Genomic DNA, 22,310 nt, shown 5'->3' on the forward strand with positions numbered 1-22,310 from the left:
GATTATGTATGTACCTATATGTTAATATTTCAAGTAAAATGCACAATACAGAGGTTAAATTTATTTTTTAAGAATGCAGAAAAGTTGTTTATAAATATCTGAAGGGACATGATGTTCTTTTGGATTCTGTTCTGGTCCCAAGAAAGTATGTTAAGTGCTCTTTTCAGAAAACATGCATTCATTTAACTGGAAAATATTTGTTGTACAAGAGATCTTGTGCACCTAAACAGGTCCACCAAACTTCTGGTTTGGAAGGACAAAGGGTCCAATTTGTTTCAGCAAAATTACTCTACAACAATTTGTAGAGCTGAGAACAGCTTTCCACGTCCTACACCAATAACTGACATTTGGCAGCATGCATTACCCACGCACATCACTGAATAATTATTTTACTATATATGTTGGGGGTTGGCATAATGGTTAATGTGTTTTCCCCATGAGCACCAGGTACAGGGTTTGATTCTCATCTCTGAGGGCAATTTGCTAGGCTTAAAATGGCCCAGAAGGGCATCTAGCCTAGTACGTACTTACCTATGAGTCTGTTCAGTCTCCCTATTCCACGACTCACACTAACAAGTCTCAGAATTAGAAATAGTTACTGTTTCATGGCTCGTTCCTGGGTTCTTTCTTAACATCCACAGAGGTTCCTCACTAAAATAATATAAGGAGTAAGTAAAATGTCCTATGCAGCCCAACTGAAAGCCCTATCCCTGTATTCTGTCTACTATAGGTTGTTGAAGGGAGATTTGTGCCTGGCATACAGGGCACTGTCAGACCCCACGCTGATGAACCTCTTGCATATCCACAAAACAAACAGCACCAGAATTACCCATTCTAAAGACTTAAACTTGCCTGTGATATAAATAGGACCTGCTGGAGAGGCAGGTATGTATCCCAGATACTACCCTGTCTCTGGAACAGGCTCCACAACCATGTGAAGCAAAGTTCCTCCTTAACCCAATTCATATGCACCTTGGACAATTGGATAGGGAACAAGAAATTAATCCTTGGTTTGTAACCTATGTCTCTAGTGGACAAAGGCAACCTGTAATTGGTTCCTCTCCCGGGCCCCTGCTTGTAAATGTTTCATCTCCCAAGCCCCTACTTACACTTATCAAGGGTACCAGAACTTGTCAGAGATTTGGGATGCATGTCTAGGCTTAAAAAGTCACTTATGGTCATTAGCCTAGTAAACACCTATGAACCTATGTGATTTTTAGGGACAGAGTCTCAGAGGTCCTGGTTTATATTCACAGATCACAGAAGTCGCCTTAGTGGAGCTGTCCCAGTTTGATGGAAACAAACATCCCTGTGATGGTATTAGTCTTTTCAGATTACTCCCCAACAATTAGATTTGGCTGGAAAACTTTACACTTTGCCTTCTACAGCCCAGAAAGGCTTTACAAAATGTTAACACCTACCTCTAATAGGCAATGATGCTGCTCTCACTTGATGTCACATTCTTGGTAACATACATTCCCTAAAAGCCCTCAGGTGAAGGAACCATGAAAGGTGTTGCAGAAGGTTTATCATTTATTATGGGGTCAATCCTGTTAATATTGCTTTATCCACTTCTGTTAAAGTGTAGGGCTAGCCATTCTCGAAAAGATCCCTTCATCTCAAGCCTCAGTGGTCTGCGCTTACACTAGTTTGGTGGAGAATTACAAAGATGTGGAAAATATAAAAAAAATCACTGGATTTGAGCTTATGGACTTCTCTTGTTCTGTTTTCAAAAGGGGTTGAAAATTTATACCGTTGAATGGAAAATGTTGACTAGATAACATCTAATGAGTTTCTGAGAGGTGACACGTTTTTGTATAACAATTTCTTCAATGTATATATAGAATCGCTTGCTGCATGTGTATTTTTGTCTCATCTTTTAAAGACAAGGATGAAAATTTCAGTGGTCAGTCTAATGTTTGTCATTCACTCCCTTATTGGTTATGCAGCGTAAAACAATAAAAAAAAGATAAAAAATATAACTACCATCCGCTAAAGCATTTTTACTATAAAGAGACAATAGACTTGGGATGTTTCCACAGTAGATGGTAGCACTGCAGATGTAAGCATCAGTATGCAAGGGTTAATGCACTTCACTACTCAGAGTTTAATCTTGTCACACTGTTTTGCATTTGTCTGCAAGACAGTATATACCAAGCCAAATAATATCTGTAAACAGTGTAGCATTCTGCAAGTTAAGTAAAATAACGTGCACAGTATAAACTTGTCATTTAAAATAGTATTCAATAATTCTAAAATAAGTATTTCAAAACTTTGCTAAAAAACTTTCAACTGGCTGTAAACTGACCAAGATAAACACATGGCCAATTTAGCCTGCAATGTTCCAAAAAATAAGTCAATGCTGAACCATCTCTGTCTCTCTCACACACACACTCTTCAAAGGTTAAGCCAATAGCAGGTTTTAATTCTGATGACATTTTTTCTCACAGACTTTTTTATTTCAATAAAACACCATGCTTTTACAACATACCGGTATTATGCAACTGTCTGCATCCCGATCTTTAAACTCCACATTTCCCAGATGTAGAATGCCTGCAAGAATTCGGAACACTCCCATCTGATAACTCTCATTAATACCTAGAACAAATAATACACTGCTGTATTAGCAGCTGCCTGCCTCTGGCATTGTTTCTTTCTCTGAAAACAAAACAAGTTTCACATGCAGTATTAGCAGAGCACATTAACATCACATATGTGAACTGGGGTAAAGGCAGATAACTACTTATCAAAAGACCAGGAGTGTACTAAGAGTTAAAGCACGATTGTTTTAGGAACAATCTAAGGTTAATGAGCTGCAGAAAAACACAGCCCCTTTGCTTGCTTGCTTTCTTTCTCTCTCTCTACAGTTATCTTATTTCAAATTTCTCTACCTTATCAACCTTGCCAGCTGTCTTACTTCTACGGCATGCTGCCAGTGATGATGGCTTGGCTGGTAGCATGTTCCAGTGCAGTTTCCTAATCTCAGTGCATGAATGGATGGCATATGAAAGGCCAGCAGATGTCAATGTTAGCAGGTGTTCTTGAAACATAAATAGCAGCATCTGCATTCGGCCTCATCATAAGGACAAACAGAGCAGACCGACATAAATCTATAAATCCCTAAGACCAGTATGGTTGTTTGTAATAACCCCCATTCTGTTACTTTTCCAAGTCAATTACCAGTACAAAACCTAACCATGTACCATGAACAGAAAACCTGAGGGATGCTATAGAGTAAGGCTGATGTTGACAAAGTTTACAACCAAGAGATGATGAAGTATCACAATGATCCAACAAATACAAATATTTACTATCCAGCTGTGTTTATGCAGAACCCCTGTGTGTATTACCAGCTATAGTTCAGAAAGCACCTTCATTAAGTATTGGAATTCCTGGACAAAAGGAAACTGCCAGAGAAAACAGTAACAGAACCTTTAATGGGTTGTAAACTCACAAATCAAGTCCCCAGATTCACAGAGAAGTAAAACTGTTGAATATTCATGCCATTCACTAGTGGCTACAAGTCCATTCTCCATCAACAGAACAGCAACCAATTGCTAGAAGCACAGAATTTACAGAGGACTGACGTTCAAGATAAGTGACAAATGTTCATCATGTTAGCCTGTGATGTGAATTAAGATGCAATACTTTCATCCCTTGCACATCCACAGTCTCCCACTGAAAAGAAAACTGCAGTGCATCTCCAGACACTTGTGCTTTCCTAGCATTCAAGATTAAAAACACTGCACACCAACTAACACTGCAAAAGAAACATTTAATATAATTTTCGCAACTTGTGAGCAAAGAACTCAGACACCAAAGGTAGGTGCTAGGGCCACAGCAGGAAAAAAAAGTGAAGGTTATCCCAGTAAAGAGCTCCTGTAACCAGCCACTGTCCAACTAAGCAATAAATCAGTTCAGTACACTATGGGAGGCCTGACTGTTTGCAGTTAGCTGAGAAATACAGATCTAAAGAAAACATCTGGATCATAGTTAATTCAGGAGGAAAAATTGTGCCATTGTATATATATGCAGTCTTGATACTGCCTCTCTGACAGGAAGCAGGACAATTTGACCCCAATGCATTTCTATATATTTTCATATGTATATTTTCATTTACTTGTTAATGTTAACTAATTTTAATCTATTAATTAATAGGATCCAGTAGGTGGCAGCAGCTATATTTCCTATTTTATTGTGATGAATCCTTACTGTATTGGCTACGCTTCATACTCTACTTGTCCTTATACTGTTCTTGGATTTCTTAATCTAAATTTTTTTCTTGGAAGATAATCTTTCATCTGATATGTTTATTTTATCTATAGTTTTGTGTGCTGTATTTCTTTATTACGTTTGTAAAATGCCTTTTCAATTGTTTCCTTTAGTTTTTGGTAAATTTCTTATTTAGAAAAAACTCATTTAGATTTTGAGTGTATCCACACACTGTTTTGTAAAATGTTAATGTGACTTGACTGTTTCCTTTTTTTTTCATATCTTTTTTAAGTTATTCACATTTAAATGCTGTAATGCAATCTTAACTGGGGTCAAATCATCCAGGGTCAAAACAGCCAGGGCAAATCATTTGGGGTCAAATCGTCCTGTACCCCTCTGACATTATGCTGCACTGGGTCTATTACAGTCCAGCTGTATTCTAAATGTTCCATATGTTAGCAGCTCATGAAAGATGTATGTTGTGAGCAGTATTTTATAGGTAAGTGAAATGGACTAGTTGGATCCTTTTTCAGTCACACGCTTGTCAAAGTAACAATATGCCAGGCATTATTAATCAAAATAATATAACCATAAAATTATTAGGTAAAGCATGCGAGCATTACAATAAAAACCCACTGCATGCACCACAGTCAAGCTCAGGGAATTCAGAATACCTAGATGGCTATATAGACATAACAGCTTTTCATACTATTTTGTTTCCTTAATTCCCCTACCACTTTGCTTGGGTACAACTCTACAATGCCCAGAGGACAGGCAGTTGACTGATCACCTTCCCAGGGTGATTTGGATTAGGAAGTTCAATGCTGTCAAACTGAGTGAGCACTGATCAGAGTACTGCCCGATGCAAAAGTGACACACTTTGTCCTTCCTCACCATGCCATGCTCTGTACTTCACACAACCAAAGAACTCTCTTCAATATAATACAATACCACTAGATTCTTAACCAGTCGAGGACTGCCTCAGAAGCCATGAGATCACTTACTTTGGTACCAAGCTGCTAAAGAATGACCAAAATACTCAAGAGCAATACTTACGCAGTCAGATAAACAGAATTCTGGCACCATCTCTCTGGAGGGGCAACTGACTGAATATCCCAGAAAACAGTGCACTCTCACAGTTAAGTTGTTCCTTGAGGCACTACTGCCAAGCAGTTAGCAAACAATGTAGATGGTAAGGATGGAGTGTAAGATAGTGGTTTAAAGCAATAGCATGTTTGCTCAAGAACTACAGCCCCATCCAATAGAGAAAAAGTGCAGTGTGCATGTTTAAGTTTGAGATCCATGTGTTCTACTACAGTGATTACATGGTCTGCTACAAGAGCTCCACTCCTAAGTGCTTGAAGACCACTGTTTCAAAGCCAGGGACTCTAGCAACTTTGTAGCACATATAGGCCACTGCTCACACTCAAAATCAAATACACATTCATGCAAGCAGCTTCTGCACTTTATCCAAACAAATTATTCAGATTCAAGCAAGATAAGTGCAACAACCATGTGGAGGGAGTGTAGATTATGTCAGTGATCAGAAAGGACCTTTAGGTTTAGAAAGCAGGAGAGTGGGCAGAAGGTGAGTTTTAGGGTTAGGAAGGAGAAGAGGAGTTTAGGGTTATAGAGCAGTTGGGAAGTTTTAGATTTATAGAGTGGGAGGGAGGTTTAGGTTTATAAAATGTGAGTCTAGATTTAGGGTTAGGTAGCAAGGACTCTGGTTAGGAAATGGGTGGCAGTTTCAGGGTTAGAGTTTGGCCTCTAGTAGGGCTACCCAGTTTCACAGTTTAGGGTGCTGGGTGGGCTAAGTACTTGGGTAAGATCAGGCTAAATGGCATTAGAGTACTTGCCTTTTTCAGCAAGAGTGTCATGAGCTACTAGCCCAAGAGTACTTGTACTACACCCTGATTATGACAAACTAAGTCATACTACAGTTATATTTCTGCATTTGGTGACCAGTGTTAGTGTTCAACACCACGGCAGACATTTATTTCTGGGTTTGGTGACCAGTGCTAGTGTCAAACAGCACGGCAGCCACCAAACATATCTCCGTTACAGCTACTCACAGTGAAATGACTGTTTATTCCCAACCCAGAGCCACCATATTCAAAGACAGAGTCAACTTGCTTCAGCTTACCATCTAAAACAAATAATTAATGTCATAGTTTAGCAATGTGTGGCAGTAAGCAAAAACGGGGTACATCAACCATGCATACACAACTCATTTTTTTGAGAAGTGGTTCTATCACCAAGCATTTACAGCATTAATAACATCATGTCTGCTCTACAAATAGGACACCACAAGATGCACTCAGCTCTCTCCATGCATCATTTAGCACAAACCTTTTCTGTCTGCAGGGCCAAAAGGTAGCACTCATTGTCACCTCCAGCCTCTCTCATCCAGTCCTTCTTACCCCATCTTATGCCCAAACCTGTATTTATCAATACCTACTGCTGAGAAATATCTTGTTATTGTAGTGGCATGATGAGATGGTTTGCTTCTCATCACAGTAAACAGATCCTCAAGAGGATGTCATGAAGGAGGTGAAGTACTCCAATTTTCCACAAGAGGGCATTACTTACATGCTGAATTACACAAGTGATGCTCACACAACTCTAGGATTACTTCAGCATTTACATGCAAGTACCTGAGCAAATCCAAGGAGCATCATTCAGAGCCTCTCTACCTGCAACCATTCCCACAAGACACAAGAAGGGTCGTGAGGAAGCTGACCAAGCAGTAGCTGACAGAAGTGCAAGTGCAGAAGGCTAAGATCTAGCTGTATTCAACTGGACATGTAAGAGAATTTAAATACCTTTTATCTGCACTTTTTTCAAATACAGCATTTTAACTGATTTATTTGTGTTGTATTGAATATTAACTGAACTGGAAGTTTTGACTCTGTTTTTTCAGTTAGTCCACCCTTCCTGTTTTTGTTTTGGTGTTAATCTTGGTGGCTTTGAAACTGCCCGCCCCTCTTGTAAATTTGTGTTTGGATACTCCTTCTGGGCCCATCTCATTTGCTCACTAAACTGAGTGCAGTGAAATCATATTCTGATTTCAAGCACTCCTACTGTGTACAAAGAGAGCATCTGGGAAAGAAAAAAAAATTTTTTTACCTTGTTTCCTGCCTTTCCTGTAAGTGGTCTAGACTGTTTGTAGGCTTCTGAGCCCCCAAGCCTTTATGTGTTGGAGGGAAGCCTTCTAGCTTAATTTTGTTTCTTAGAACTAGCCAGTTTTCTAGTTTCAGCACTCAAATATGTTTCTTTGAACACAGCACTTGTTCAAAACTCGTTGTAAGCACTAAATAAGCTGCAAATTACTACAGCACTCAACTTTCCTTACTTGTCTAGAGGAAAGCAGTTTTTAGTACTTAAATAAGTACCTATCCAGGCATGTCTAAGGGTCAGCTCCCGGTGATTTCTCCGGTCTACCTGATGAATCTGGGCATCTTGGGGCAATGCAGCAATTGCCTCATGTACACAGACAACCCTCTCCTCCTACCACCCAACACTACAACCTGTGAGAGTTGCACTAATATAGCCAAACTGGCAGCAAAGCTCTCTTCACCCAAGACTGGACTAGACAGTCAAGAGGAGAAGGTAAACACTTGCACCACACCACACTCATCAAATAGTCTCTCAAAACCTACACCACCAAAACACACACACAGAAACACAAAACACACACCTACATTCGCGGTGGCTCTCAATAAAAACCTGCCCAAGCATCAGGGACCTCCAAAGCAGAAACACAAGCAAACTCCACCTCCCAACACAACCCAAATGACACATAGCCCACAAACTCAGTGTGCCACTCAACCACAGCCCATAAGGCATAACAACGTACCCAACCCTGATGTTCCACTCACCAGGCTAAACAAGGAGAAAGTTACCATCAGCTGCCTGTCAGGTGCCAGGATCCGCCACATAACGCATGCACTCAGGTCACTCCACAGCAAGTACAAATATGGCACTGTCATTGTCCATGTTGGTGTGAATGACCCGAGACACACCTCCCTGGACTACATGAAAAGAGACATGGAGGAGCTCTCCAATCTTGTAGCCCAGGCAGGTATGACCCTAGCCCTGAGCAGCATCCTGCCATCACCCAAAATTATACCACAGTAGAAGGACAAAATGATTGACTTCAACAATTGGCTAAGCTTCTGGTGTCATTCTAAGGGGATCCAGTATTTGTCTGCCTGGGACAACATGATCAACAGACCACATTGCTTTGCCAGAGATGGCCTGCACCTGTTGCCCTTGGGATTCCGGATACTGGCTAAGGCTCTTGGCACCCCTGTACTGCCTTTTTTAGGCAAGGTTCAAATGACAAATTCACCAATGTAACAGGTACAAGCAAGCAAAATCTGAGGGTAATGCTACTCAATGCTAGAATTCTAAACCTCAAAATGCACTCACTTGAGGCACTCCTTAAAATGGAGAACATAGACATCTGAGCAGTGACAGAGACCTGGTTCAAAGCTCCAGAGAGCACCCTGCATTACCAGGCTATAATTCATACCACACCTTTCGGCCACCTAACCCGGAACAAAGCACTAAAGGTGGAGGTGTGTCCATATTCATTAAGGATATCCACACCTCCAGGCTAGTTGCACAGCATAATGCATCCAAGATTATCCAAGTGCGACTAACTCTGGGCAAGACCGCAATCCAAATTGTAGCTTGCTACAGACCCCCCCCCCACCATGGCCCAGGATTCCCACTCCTCAATTCTTGATACACTGGAAAGTATTAGGGTACAACCCAACACCCTAACAATGGGCGATTTCAACTACCCCACCATTAACTGGGAAAACTACTCATGTACCAACTCTTTTGCTCAACGTTTTCTGGAATTCATAAATTCCAATGCCTTGGATCAACTTATTTACACCCCCACCAGGGGCAGCAATATCCTAGATCTGGTCATTACCAACATGGTCAATTCCTCGTTGGTCAGATCCGACCACAAGCTAATCACCCTAGACATCCACATCGCACCCCCACCCCCAATTAGGGAAACCACCATAAAAAACTTCTCCAAAGCCAACTTCACACTTCTTAAGACAGAAGTGGCAAACTTATGACACCCATGCAGTCAGACAATAGAGGTACGACTACTGAATCCTACACAAATGCACTTTATAAGCACTTACACGAGTGCATGGATCATGCTATCCCTAATAGAACCAAGATGCTATCCTCCAAAAAAAGAAAGCCAATCTGGTGGTCCTCTGCCATAAACAAACTCTACAACAGAAAAAGAAACTGTTGCAAAAAAGAGTAAAGTCCCATGACTGGAGTAAGAAGCTGAGATCCTTCATAAAATCCTCCAAAGCTAGTTATGAAAACAAAATTGCCACAGACTCTAAAGACAACCACAAAGCATTCTATAGCTATGTCAAGAATCTCAATGGCAACACTCAGATCTGCTCTGAATTACAGCACAATGGCACTAAATATACAGAACCAACTGATATTGCCAACAGCATGGCAGATAGGTTCAGTGCTAACTTTACCCCCCCCCCCCCGTCTCCTAGAGGGCCCATCTCTATACCGGAAGAATGCAATGTTCCTGTAATCACGGCTGCACAGGTAAAAACACACTCTCCAAAGCCAAGAAAATAGCATCCATGGGACCTGACAATATCCCAGGCTGCTTTCTACACGAACTGCAAAATGAACCGGCACCCTACTTAAGTACCATGTTCAATCATAGGCTCACCTCAGGCTTTGTGCCCACTGAATGGCGCACCACGATGGTTATCCCACTCCACAAAGGGGTAGCCAAGACAGACCCTGGGAACTACTGCCCCATTAGCCTGACGAGCCTGGTCTGCAAGGCCACTGAACGTATCATCATGGAACTCATAAACAAAGACATTGGTAATCTCCAAACTCTGGACCCTACCCAGTTCGGATTTGTAAAAGGCAGATCATGTCTCCTAAACCTGACTGTCTTCTTTGAAGCAGTCACCAAAGCCATAGATGAGGGTAAGGTGGTTCACACAGCTTATCTAGATCTCGCCAAGGCTTTCGACACCATCCCCCACTCTGGAATTATAGATAAGCTCACTAAACTAAGTATAAATGCCTGTGTCACAAGATGGGTTGCCAAATGGCTCACGGACAGAACCCACGCTGTGACAGTAGCAGACTCCAAATCTGACATCAAACCAGTGACAAGTGGAGTACCACAGGGTTCAGTCTTGGGTCCTCTCCTGTTTGGTATCTACTTCTCTGAAGTACAGGCTAACACAGGTCTTTGGCTAATAAACTTTGCAGATGACTGCAAACTAGGAGCCATAATCGAAACTCCTAACAATGTGGACAAGCTACAAAAGGGCCTCACTGAAACAGATGCCTGGTGTCAAAGCCATGGCCTGAAGCTTAATGCCAAAAAGTGTACTGTCATCCCCTTTGGTGAAAACTATGTACCCATGAACTACCACATAGCTGGTAGTCTACTTAACGTCGAAAATGTGATAAGAGACCTTGGGACACAGGTGGACAGTAGTTTCTCATTTGATAATCACATCACCACAGTGGTTAGGAAATCCTTCTACGTGGCTTACCTCATTACAAAAGGTTTCTCATCCAGAAAAAAAGAGGTCATTGTTCCCCTCTACTCATCACTCATTAGACCCATTACAGAGTACAACGCCCCTTTTGGTATGTACCTCACAAGACATCTACAACAACTGGAAAGGCCACACAAATACTTCACAAAGAGGATTACTGGCCTCAAACAGATGCCCTATGCAGACCATCTAAAAAGCTCCAGCTTTACTCCGTCGCATATCGCCTACTCAGAGGTGATCTCTGCCTAACATACAAAGCTATGTCAAACCCAGAGCTGTTGGACATGCTCCACTTAAAGAAATGCCAATCCCTCCGAGCTACATGCTCTATGGACCTAAACCTTGTCACCACAATAAATAGAACATGCTGGAGGGATAGACTCCTATCTCAGAGACTTCCCATACTCTGGAACAGACTACCTATGTCAAACAGAGCTCCACATTGGCATTCTTCAAGAAAAATCTTGATGACTGGATGGGAAATAGGAAATTCACCCCAGGGATCACTTCTGTGGCCCTGCTAAACAGGGGCACAGGAAAATAATTTTCTTGGGTGGCGAAAGCCAGGGTACAATTTTGGCTAGGCTTATAAAGGCCCTAGGGCCAACAGCCTAGTACCTACCTATGAACCAAAGACATACAGCACTGCCCATCCAATTAAGATCCCCCTTTAAAAATAATTTAATCCTACACTTCAGTCCGACAACTAAGAACACTGTCATTCTATACAGGATAATAAGCATTTTACACACTGGAAGTAAGCATAAAGCAGCAAAGTGTGTCTACTAGTTAACTACGCATTTTGAAATGCATTCTAACAGCTATTATATGCAAGCTGTGCAGCAGTTTACCTAATGTTGTGCTTCCTTTGGCTATATTTGCTCTGTACTATACACTATTAAGCTAATATATACTATGAATTTTATTTAGTCATAATATGATACATACAGCCACCTTACATTTACTGGTATGCACCTTTACTACACAAATGTTCTGCACCATAAAGATACATGAGTTGTTGCATCCAATTGGATTCAACCTTAGCACCGATTCTGAAACTTCTCAGATCCAGGGCTTTGACTTCCCCTACCCATAATTCCTTCCATTCCACCTTAGTACCTCGGGTCAGGTTTGCTCCACTGAAATAATCTAGAGAAATTACATTCAAGACCAACCTAGCATACAGGTAAAAAAAATAGGATTGTAAGGTAGTCAGTCAGGACTACTCACAGTGTATACAAGAAAAACTACCTGGTCACCAGAAGCCCATTTGTGTCAGTTTATGAGGCAGGAGGGAGGTTGAACCAGACAAAAATCAGAGAACATGGATCTATCCTTATGGTAAGTATGTAACTTTTGAATATGATGTTGTCTATTTTCATCCGATTCAACACATGGGACAGATTCACAAGCTGTTTTACCTGGGGGTTATCAAGGAAGGACATTACTGAGAATAGTGGAACCAAACGAAGAATGTGATTGGGACTATACTTCCAGTTTATAATGAAACACAAAACTGGACTGCTAGCCAAGTTGCTGCAGCACAAATGTCAACAACAGGGGGTCTACTAGTGAAGGCTGACATGGCCATTGCCCTTGTGGAGTGAGGTTTTGGTTTAGACTGTAAGGACAAGCACTTTCTACTGTATGCAAAGGAAATACAGTCTGATACCCATCTGGAAAGAGTAACCTTAGCAACTGCTTTGTTTAATTTAAGTCTTGAGAAAACAACAAACAATTGATAAGCTTTCTGATCTGCTTGGCTGTATGAAGACAGAGCCTAGGTTGGCAATGAACGTTCAGCATACGTAAAAATCTACTCACCTTTGTTTGAGAATTTGAGGAAAATGACTGGCATGTTTACTGACCGATTTAAATTTGTATTGGATGCCACTTTGAGAAGAAAGGACGCGTTAGTTCTCAAGGAGAGACTGTCTTTATGAACTCCAGATAGGAAGGTTTGCAGGAAAGGGCTTGTAGTTCTGAAATCCATCCGGCTGATGTAACTCCCACCAGAAAAATTGTTTTCCACAAGAGAACCTTCAAATGAACTGATGTTGCTGGTTCAAAGGGGGGTTGAGTTATTGCCTGTGGCATGACATTAATGTCCCAAGGAGGTACTGGATCTCTGATAGATGGTCACAGAAAAGCTCCTTTCAAAAAGGCTTCAGAGACTCTTATGTGGAAATTTGAGATTGTGGCAATTTGCACTTTGACAGCAGAATAACTAGAGTCTCTGTGGAAGAATTTGGACAAGAATTCCAATATGGAATAATGGGAGTAGAAAAGGGGTCTATACCTTTAGACATATTCCAAATGGAAAATCTTTTCCATTTGTTATGATAGATCTTAGTGGATTGTTTTTGAGAGCTTGATATCCTTTAAACTAAATTTGGGAGCCTGGCATCTCTGGCTAAGCTTAAAACTGGAGGAGCTAAGCAGTTTATTTCATGGACCTCTGGTCCAGAGAAGGCAATCCAGACAGGTGAGTTAATAGGTTTGGATACTGATCCAACATCCAGGATGGATGTACTAATAGAGCCCATAATAAGAGGAAACATATTTGTTGGGGCCAGAAGATGGCAATTATAAACACTTTTGCGTTGTATATTCTTGCTTTCTGGATGAATTTGTTCATTAAGAGCAATAGGGGAAAGGCACAGAGGAGACTGGGGGCCAACTGTGGAACACAGCATTTGTCGTTGACTGTCCCTGTGGAGGGATCAGGGCAAAATAACTGATGTACTTGTTCTTTAGGTAAGAAGCAAAGAGACTGCAACAAGGTTGGCCCCAGGGATGGAAAATGGAAAATCATAGTTGTCACTGTTGGATTGAGGGATCACTTGTAAGGTATTAATATAGTTTTCCTCAATTTGTCTGCTAGCGTATCATATACCAAGGATATCTAGTATACTAGCAGAAATCAATGAGACGACATCACCTACTGCCAAACTCTCACAGCCTCTAGACGTAAGGGAACAGGAGCGCATTCCTCCATTTTTGTTGATGTACCAGACTACCAAAATGATTGAATGAATGGAAAAGATAACCTTGGGGAGGACATCCTGGAATGCCTGCAATACTAGGAGTACTGCCCTCACCTTTAAGATATTGATGTGAAGACTAACATCTGTATGTGACCAAGTACCTTGGACTATCCTCCATTCAAAAAAATCAAAAAGAACAGGAGGAACAATTGCCAAAAAAATACTAAAAACCAAGAGTAGACAAAAGCAAGTAGCACTGCAACTGCTCGTGGTAGTGAAAATAGATCCTGAATTTATTGTTCTCCATTCAAAATACCCCTCCCCCAACCTAGAAGAAAGGCGTCCATGATTACTATAGCCACTGGTGCACTGGTGGAGCCAACGGATGTCTTTCTGTCACTGAAGGAAATTTTGTCCACCAGGAGATGTGCTGTCTGCAGATTTCAGTGATGCAAACTTTCATATGCAGCAGATGAATGTTTTGAGACCATTGTACAAGCTGGGGTTCTCTAAAGTACCCTTGTATAAAATTTGCCTAGTGGAACCATTAAAATTGTATAAGCTACGAGACCTAAAAGAGGAAGAATCAGCTTTAGTGATGAAGTACCTGCATAGCTGTGAAGTGCAGGGACAACACTCCTGGCATAGGAAGTCTGGCGATCGGTAGAAATGAATCCAGGTGACACCTGATAAATTGTATCTGTTGCATTGTGGGGTAAGATGACTTTTGGATAGGATGATTGTGATCCCTAAATCCTGCATTAGATGGAGCAGAAGGTCCAAATAATTCAATAGCAGATCCCTGGAGATAGCAGTTAGGAGCCAATCATCGAGATACAGGAAAACTGGATCCCTAGCAGGTGAAGAGGCAGTGCCACCACTGTCATTATCTTGGTAAACACCCTGGGGGCTGTGGTGAGACCAAAAGGCATGGCTCTGAATTGATCATGATTGGCCCCAAACCAGAAACGGACAAATCTCCTTGAATGCTTCTTCATCTTCACATGATAGTATACACCTTGGAGATCTATGGAGCACACCGAATCATCCTTCCTCAGTAGAGGCAAAATGGACTGAATTGTGACCATCTGGAATTTTGCCTGTTTTAGAAACTGATTTAGATGGCTCAGATCCAAAATGGGGCTGGGGTCCCCTGCTTTCTTGGGTACTAAAAAGGACCTCAAACAGACTCCAGGTTGTAACTGGTCTTTGGGGACTTGTTAGATGACTCTCATTACATCTGAGTGACGCCTCCAGGTGCATCTGCAGTTAACTCCTAATTACGCCTGTAGGCATCAAATATTGCTTGTTCATATTTGCTTCAATATTCTAAAACTATGCTATGCACAAGGTTTTAAAAGATTTCATTATAAAGCTTACACAAAGGCAAACTCAACTGTGTTAATATTTGACCACTGTGTAGTGCAGGTAAACAGATATTAACTGTTGTTTTTATGATATTTATATAGACATAATTTTCACACTTTTCTAAATATCTCAACAACCAAGTGACACAAAAAGAAATCCTTAGCCTCAAATGAAAGCTCTGAACTAGATGAATAAAAGTTTGCTTTTCAGTATATATATATATATATATATATATATATATATATATATATATATATATATATATATATAATTTGAGTGGTTGCTGACATATTGTAAGTTGTTTACAAAGTATTATAAATGCAATAGTTACTGTTTTTACTGTGACTTATAAAATTCAGTTTAAGACCTAGACCCTAAAGAATACTACCACTATACAAATAGCTTGTGCTGAAAAGTTTGCCATTTATATACTTCTTTCATAATCCCTGTGGTTCCAGAGATATGAAGATTTGTTTGAAATGTGAGGACATAATTTGATTCTGTCAAAAGACTTAGGCTCTGCCCACTGGAAGTTACAGTGTAAACTTCCTGAACTCCTCTGGAGTGAATGAGTTAACAGCTCTGAAACCTCTACTGCTGCAAGTTTCCACTGAACTCGGTGGTGGAACATCAGGAACTTTTTTCTGTTTTTCTTTTTCTTTTTTTTTTTGGGAGGAAGAGAAAAGGGAATTGAATAACCTGCGAAAATTATGTTTAGCACCCAAGAATCCTTTGCCAGAGTTGTGGGTGCATGGATAGGTGCTTCGCCAACTACCGCCAGAGTGCAACAGTTGGGCAACCCTTCAGGAGTACTAATAGGGCTTCTTGATGAAGGAGCCATCAAAGCCCTGATTGTGCAGTCCACCTATGCCTCTAGTGCAATGTCCATTGCAATTACCTCCTCCTCTGCCACTAGAAGGTCTATCCACAGGGCTATCATGATAAAAACTCTGACTTGTGGAATCACATCTTCTTCCCAGACCTTTGATTCCTAGAAAAGGTTCTCTGTGGTCTGAAGAAATGGATTCCTCTGCAGAGAGAGTTTTATCATCTTGTTGACTCCTGGTTAGCATGTCTTTTACCTTGGGTCTAAAGATAGCAGAGCTACTGAAGGTGGCATTGATACAGGACATCTTAAAGTCTTTTGCGAAATCACAAAAACACATTCAGGAATGCCAAAGCATGGTGATGCTTGTGTCTGCTGTTCTAGCCATGCTATCAGTGGCATTGGTGTTGCATGGCTACACAGGAAGTAGACTGAAGGGTAGAAAGCTGGGAGTCCATGCTTTATGAACATCTGCAGGTAGATTACCAGAGAGAGACTTGGAGAGCTCTTTGGTCAAGTCTCTTTGGAATCTAGTAGTAAGAGCCAAGTAATTCAGTGTTCTAGTGCAAACGTCTCTGAAGCGTGTGTCCATTTCCCAAATCAGTCCATAGCTGTAGGCTCTCTGTATAGGGGATGAACCAAGGAATTTTCTTCCAATAGATCCTTTTTAGTGGCTGCTGTTACCACCATAACATCTGCCAAAGTTTCCTTTTATTTGGTGATGCCAATATCCTATCGGGTCTTTGGGGATTGGGTTCCACCATGTCAGTGTCGTTCCATTCCCACTGAGTTATGAGGTCTATGGCTGGTACTACCTAGGATGATGCTGAAATGGTACCAAAGGCTTTCAGGAACAATGATTCATCAGGTGAAAGGTACTCAGTGGACCATGCCCTTCTGTTTCATCAATGCAAGAATTTCACCAAAGGTGACATCTTCCGAGGGACATCTAGTGGACTCTTCACCTTCAAGTCCGTGTCTTCAGTGTAAGACTATGGAGCTTATGTGCTTCTGTTTTGATGTCTGTTTCTTATGAACTCATTCTGGTGGAAGATCAGAAGGTTCTGAATCAAATTAATGTAGCATGTAGTCTTGGAAGCCTGTGGTACCAACTGTCCTTGTCTGACAGACTGATGGGAAGTAGAAGCAGAAACCTGTTGGAATTTGGATGCAACTGAGCAGGATTTAAATAATTTTCCCCTCAGCATTGACAGGGCTGTCTCAGCCTCAAAGGTCACAGTCACCATTGACTCCCATAGGCCTCCTCCTATTTGAGAACAGAACACGTATCTCGACACCAACGGGTCTCAACCATGAAGCTGATCTTGGATCTGACCTATTGAGAGACAATGTCCAGAGAGGAAGGAATGGTTCTGACAACTTCAGTGTTGAGCCACCCCCTTGAGCCCCCCCGCAGCAATGTTGCATATCAGTATCTCCCAGGTCTGAACAAATTGAAAGAAAGAGAGAACCTGTTGAAGCTAAAGTAACTCGGGCTGCTGGCTCCAATAAAGGCACCCCAGGGTAGGTCAGACTCAAAGTAGTTGGGTATGAAGGGCAGACCAGGACAGGAGAAAGAAGAAGGGTAGATGGGCCAAGACTCAGTATGTTCCCAGGGGATAGCAACAAGAGACCCCCAAGCTGGATTTGCATTCTAAGCAACTTCCACATCATCCTGTAAACATCTTGTCTGGTTAAGCTTCTGGATGACAGAGTATAATAAGCCGAAGAAGGTGGTCTTGAATACCTCCACTTCTGAAGTATCCTCAGACTCACCAGATCTGGTCAAAAATAGGACCAAGGAGAACAGGGATGGATCAGACAAACTGTCTGTTCCAGTCTTCTGGGATTTTTTGGATCCGATCTAGTTGTCACTATCAGATATGGAGAATGCTTTCTTGATTCTTCAGAATCCACTTTGTCTGACTCTATAGTATATCTTTATCCTTCTCTTTTTCTTTTTCCTTCTTTTTTTTGGCTTGTCTTTGGGTCTCTTCTTATCCTGTTTACTAGCTGGAGAAGAAGCAGTGGCCGAGGTAGAAGCAGTAGAAATTGAAGACCCTGTCTGTGGATAGAGGAAGCCCTTAACTATGAGCATCTCTCTCCTAGTCAAGATAGAGTGCCCTTGAACTAAAGGAGGCACAAGGTTGGCATTGGGTATCAAGGTGGACACCAACCAAACAGTACATACACAAAGTATGGGGATCCTGATGGAGTTTGTGTCCACACTCAGAACACTTTTTAAATTCCTGGCTATTCGATGTGTAGTTTAAGAATTATGACTAACCAGAATAAAGGCACACTGGCAAAAAAAAATCGCTATCAATACTTACTAGCAAAACACATCTTAAGCTAGGTATTGCTATCAAAACTCAGTAGGAAACACACCCTAAGCTATGTTATCAAATTGACAATAGTAAACAAGCTAAATATAACTATACAAAAAACTACTACTATTATCCTAAATATCCAGAAAAGATGCTCCAAAGAGACCGAGTAAGCTCAAAAACTGTAACGCAATTTTATTAAGTAACACAGCGTTTTCGCTTCCGTAAATGCAGAAGCTTCATCAGCACTTAAAGAGCGCAAGCTCACTGAATTTAAAACCTTAACCAGTGACTCCTATTGATGTCACTTCCTTAAACGTGTACAATTAAAATATGTTGAAACAAGGTTAAAAAGGTGTACATAAAAAGTGTATGTAGAAATATACCAAGCAGCTTACAACAACCAGCTATTGACAGTCATTATCCTAAATATCCTAACTGTCCAAGTCTAGCAAAAAAACTAATCCTATAAAACGTACACAAACACTCAACACACTAAGCCTAAAAATAAAAACTAGACAGATAAATTGGAAGGGAGAGGAGAAAAGGAAGATATAACACAAAGGATATACTGCTGTGAGTGGCCCTCATAGACTGGGTCTGAAGTCTTCAGGGGGCAAACAAGATTTCAGGCACTAAGGTGGACTGGGGGGATTATAGGTAGGGGAAGAATCACAGCCCTCCATCTGAGATGCTTCAGAATCAGTGTCAAGGTTGGAACCGACTGGATCAGACAACCCGTGTGTAGAATCAGACAAAAACAGACAACACTGAATCTCAACTTATATTTACTAAGTTGCACTGTATTACATTAAAAAAATATTTACAATCACTAAGCCCAGGTCACAGCTGAAAAATGTAACTTTCTACAAAAAAAACATCAAATGCAGCTACCTTGGAAACAGGAGACCGGGAGAGCACAGCAATATTCTAAACAGATCTAAGCTTAAGCAAAAGTTATATCTTCTCTATAGAGGGGGACACCTTGCAGCCAATCACATGCCTTGACGTACAGACAGGTGTCCAGTTAATGATGACATGGCACTTAGAGACAGTCTGACAAAAACAGGTTTTGAAGATGTGGCTCATTTAGCAAACATCCAAATGATGTCAAGTAAAACATCTCTGAATATCTTTTATTACACATACAGAATAGTCCTCAATGCAAAATGCTGATATACTACACTTTCAACAAAAGATTATGCAGCTGACCCACTAAGGTTAAAATATGTCTGTGTGTGATTTAGCAGCGTCTGTGTATGAAACACACTTGATTTTGGCCAAGAGGCAGAGAAGTGAAAAAATATTTTTAGTTGTCCTATGTTTGAAATTTCTGCCTCACTGCTCCAGGATTTGGAGTTCAGTCCTGACCTCAGATCACTGCATGTGCAGAGTCTGCATTTTTCTGAGACTGTCAGGATTTTCTTTTCATTTTTCCCACTTAAAACCATGCTGTTTGACTGGCCACTGCAAACTGTACACATATACATTGAATCTCTTCTTGTGGTATGGGTCACATCTATAATCTATAAAGGGATTGTGAAGGACCATCTGTTCACTTAGTTAAGCAATAAATGAGTTCAGGTTGGTCAGCCACCCTGAATTACATAGGCAATCCATTTCAAAACCCTGCAGAAATCTAATACCAAAGCTAACATTTCTACATGAGTAGAATATTCAGTACACTGAACTACAAGGGAGTCTGTGCCACATAAGGGAGATTCTATCATTTTTTTTTAACTTTGAGACGCTTAACTGAAGCCTCAGTCTGCTCACGCATACCCAGATAATACCTCTAGTGTCATCACTTCTCACTAATCCCCAGCCTGCACTGGGACACCAAGAAAGTACAGTTGTACAAGTTGAACTTATCATACCAATGCTTGAATGATCATTGCTGCAGTAGCCTTAGTTATGTGGGTTATATCCTCCCAAGGACAGAACACCCAGCCATCTTCCAAAGCTTCAGGGCACATTCCATGTGCCCAAACTGTCAAGCAGCTTAAGCTAAGCTGACTAAAAGACAAGTTTAGGCATACAGCCCTTCAGAGATTCCCTGCCAGCAAAAAGAGGGAGTCTGAGCCTTAAAAGGACTGTGCTAGGAACAACTTAAATGTCCACACCTTGGCATTAAAAACACACACACACCAAAAAAACAGGGGGGATGGAGGGAAGGAGTGGATACTGCAGCAGTGATCATTCAAACATTTGCTGTTGTGGGTAAGTTCAGCTTACATAACTGTAACATATTCATTATACTGATCACTTCTGCAGTAGCCTTAGCTATACTGGTAATTACTACACCCAACTACATTTTTTTCAGAGGTGAAAGAAGAGTCCAGGAAGCCCTGAGAATGGTCCGAGCAGAGATCGATCTGGACCTAGAATAGGAATCAAGCTTAAAGTGCTTCATAAAAGTATGTACAGAGGATCAAGTTGCAGTTTCTAGAATATTTCCAGAATCCAATCCTGTCCAAAAAGCCATAGAGGAAGCCAAGGCCCCGGGTAGAGAGGGCCTTGACCCTGCCTGCAATAGATTTGTTACAGTGAGCATAACAAAAGCTAATACCCTTACAGACAGCCAGTTGGAAATGGTCTGTTTTGACACAGATTTCCCCCCCTTCTTACCTTCACAAGAAAGAAACAGTCAGAAGATCCGAGAGAGATATAGATCTGTCAAGATACTGCCAGAGTTGTCTTTGGACATCCAATGTATGCAGTATCCTTTCTCCCTTACTTTTAGACTTAGTAAAGAAAATTGGGCAATGGATAGTTTGTCAAAGTAAACATAGACACCACTTTAGGCATAAAAGAAGGATTAGTTCACAAAGAAACCTTGACCCAGTGGAAAATGAGGTAGGGCTGACTCACCAAAAGAGCTTGTATCACAGATACCCTTATTGCAGAGGTCAGAGCAATGAGTAAAATTATCTTCTATGTTAAGAAGAAGCTCAAGTCAGCCAGATTAGCTGGTGAAAAATATAGCAAGTGTTATCTTCTCTAACACAAAATTATGATCCCAAGGAGGGGCTACCCGTTTACTTTGTGGCCTCTTATGCAAAAACCTCTTTCAAGAACATTTTGACATGAGACTGCCCTGAAAGAGGAGGATCTTGGGGCAGGCATGCTGAAATGGCTAACAAGTGAACCTTGACAAAGGAAAAAGGAAAGGCCATTGGATAGTAACTCTCACAAATATTGTAAAACCAGAGAAAAACTAGCCCTGAATGGGTGCTGGTTATGTTGTTGACACCAACTAGAAAAGCATTTCCATTAGCCAATATATGACTTTCTAGTAAAAGGCTTTCTTGTCTCCATTAGCACTTGCAGCATGTCCTCCGTAAACAGGTGCCTAAAAGGAATTAAGATCTTCTTATCCAAATGATTGACATCAGAGCGTATCAAACACCCCTGTTCTTGTGTGAGTAGATTCAGTCGGTGAGGAAGCTTGTGGCAATTGCCCTGGCCACTTCTGAATGAAGGGAGAACCACGCTTGCCTAGGTCAGAAGTGAGTCAACACAATGATCTGGGGAGGGGGGGGGTGACTTCTGGATCTTCAGAAGTACCCTAGACATTAGTGGAAGTGGAAAAGCACATACGAACACTTCTGTCCAAAAAAAGAAAATAAATGGTATCTGTCTTCCAGGCCTTCTTGCATAGAGTTCTGGAACATTATTATGGCAGCTGATTGTTCAAAGAGGAAGCAAAATAGGAATTTCTCTCAGATGAATCAAATGTTGGAAGATGTCCTGATCTAGTTTCCATTCATGAAGGTTTGCCTGTCTGCCACATAATTTTGCTATGACAATATGTAGGATGCATGTAGAGTGAGACTGTGCTGCGAAGCTATATCCTAAGCTAACATGGCTAATCTGCAAAGGGGATATGACCTGGTTCTCCCTTGCTTGTTGATGTACCACAGGACTATGTTATTGTCTGAAACCACTTTGAAGAGGTCCCAGGGGCCAAAGACGGTTTAGAGAGTTGAGTGCCTTG

The 22,310-nt window shown here is 41.2% G+C and overlaps 1 protein-coding gene across 14 annotated transcripts in view; it reads right to left on the bottom strand.

Moving 5' to 3' along the window:
* The window catches only part of MYO5A (myosin VA), a 4,204,798-nt gene that overhangs the window by 1,826,522 nt on the left and 2,355,966 nt on the right, over positions 1-22,310 (bottom strand). For all 14 annotated transcript variants that reach the window (XM_044078829.1, XM_044078834.1, XM_044078828.1 and 11 more), the window contains exon 9: positions 2,492-2,598. In XM_044078829.1, the coding sequence (XP_043934764.1) occupies positions 2,492-2,598 (107 nt within the window). The remainder of the gene's footprint in view (positions 1-2,491; positions 2,599-22,310) is intronic.

The sequence above is a fragment of the Protopterus annectens genome, chromosome 7.part1 (assembly GCF_019279795.1).
Source record: "Protopterus annectens isolate FY-2018-M chromosome 7.part1, PAN1.0, whole genome shotgun sequence".
Lineage (NCBI taxonomy): Eukaryota > Metazoa > Chordata > Ceratodontiformes > Protopteridae > Protopterus > Protopterus annectens.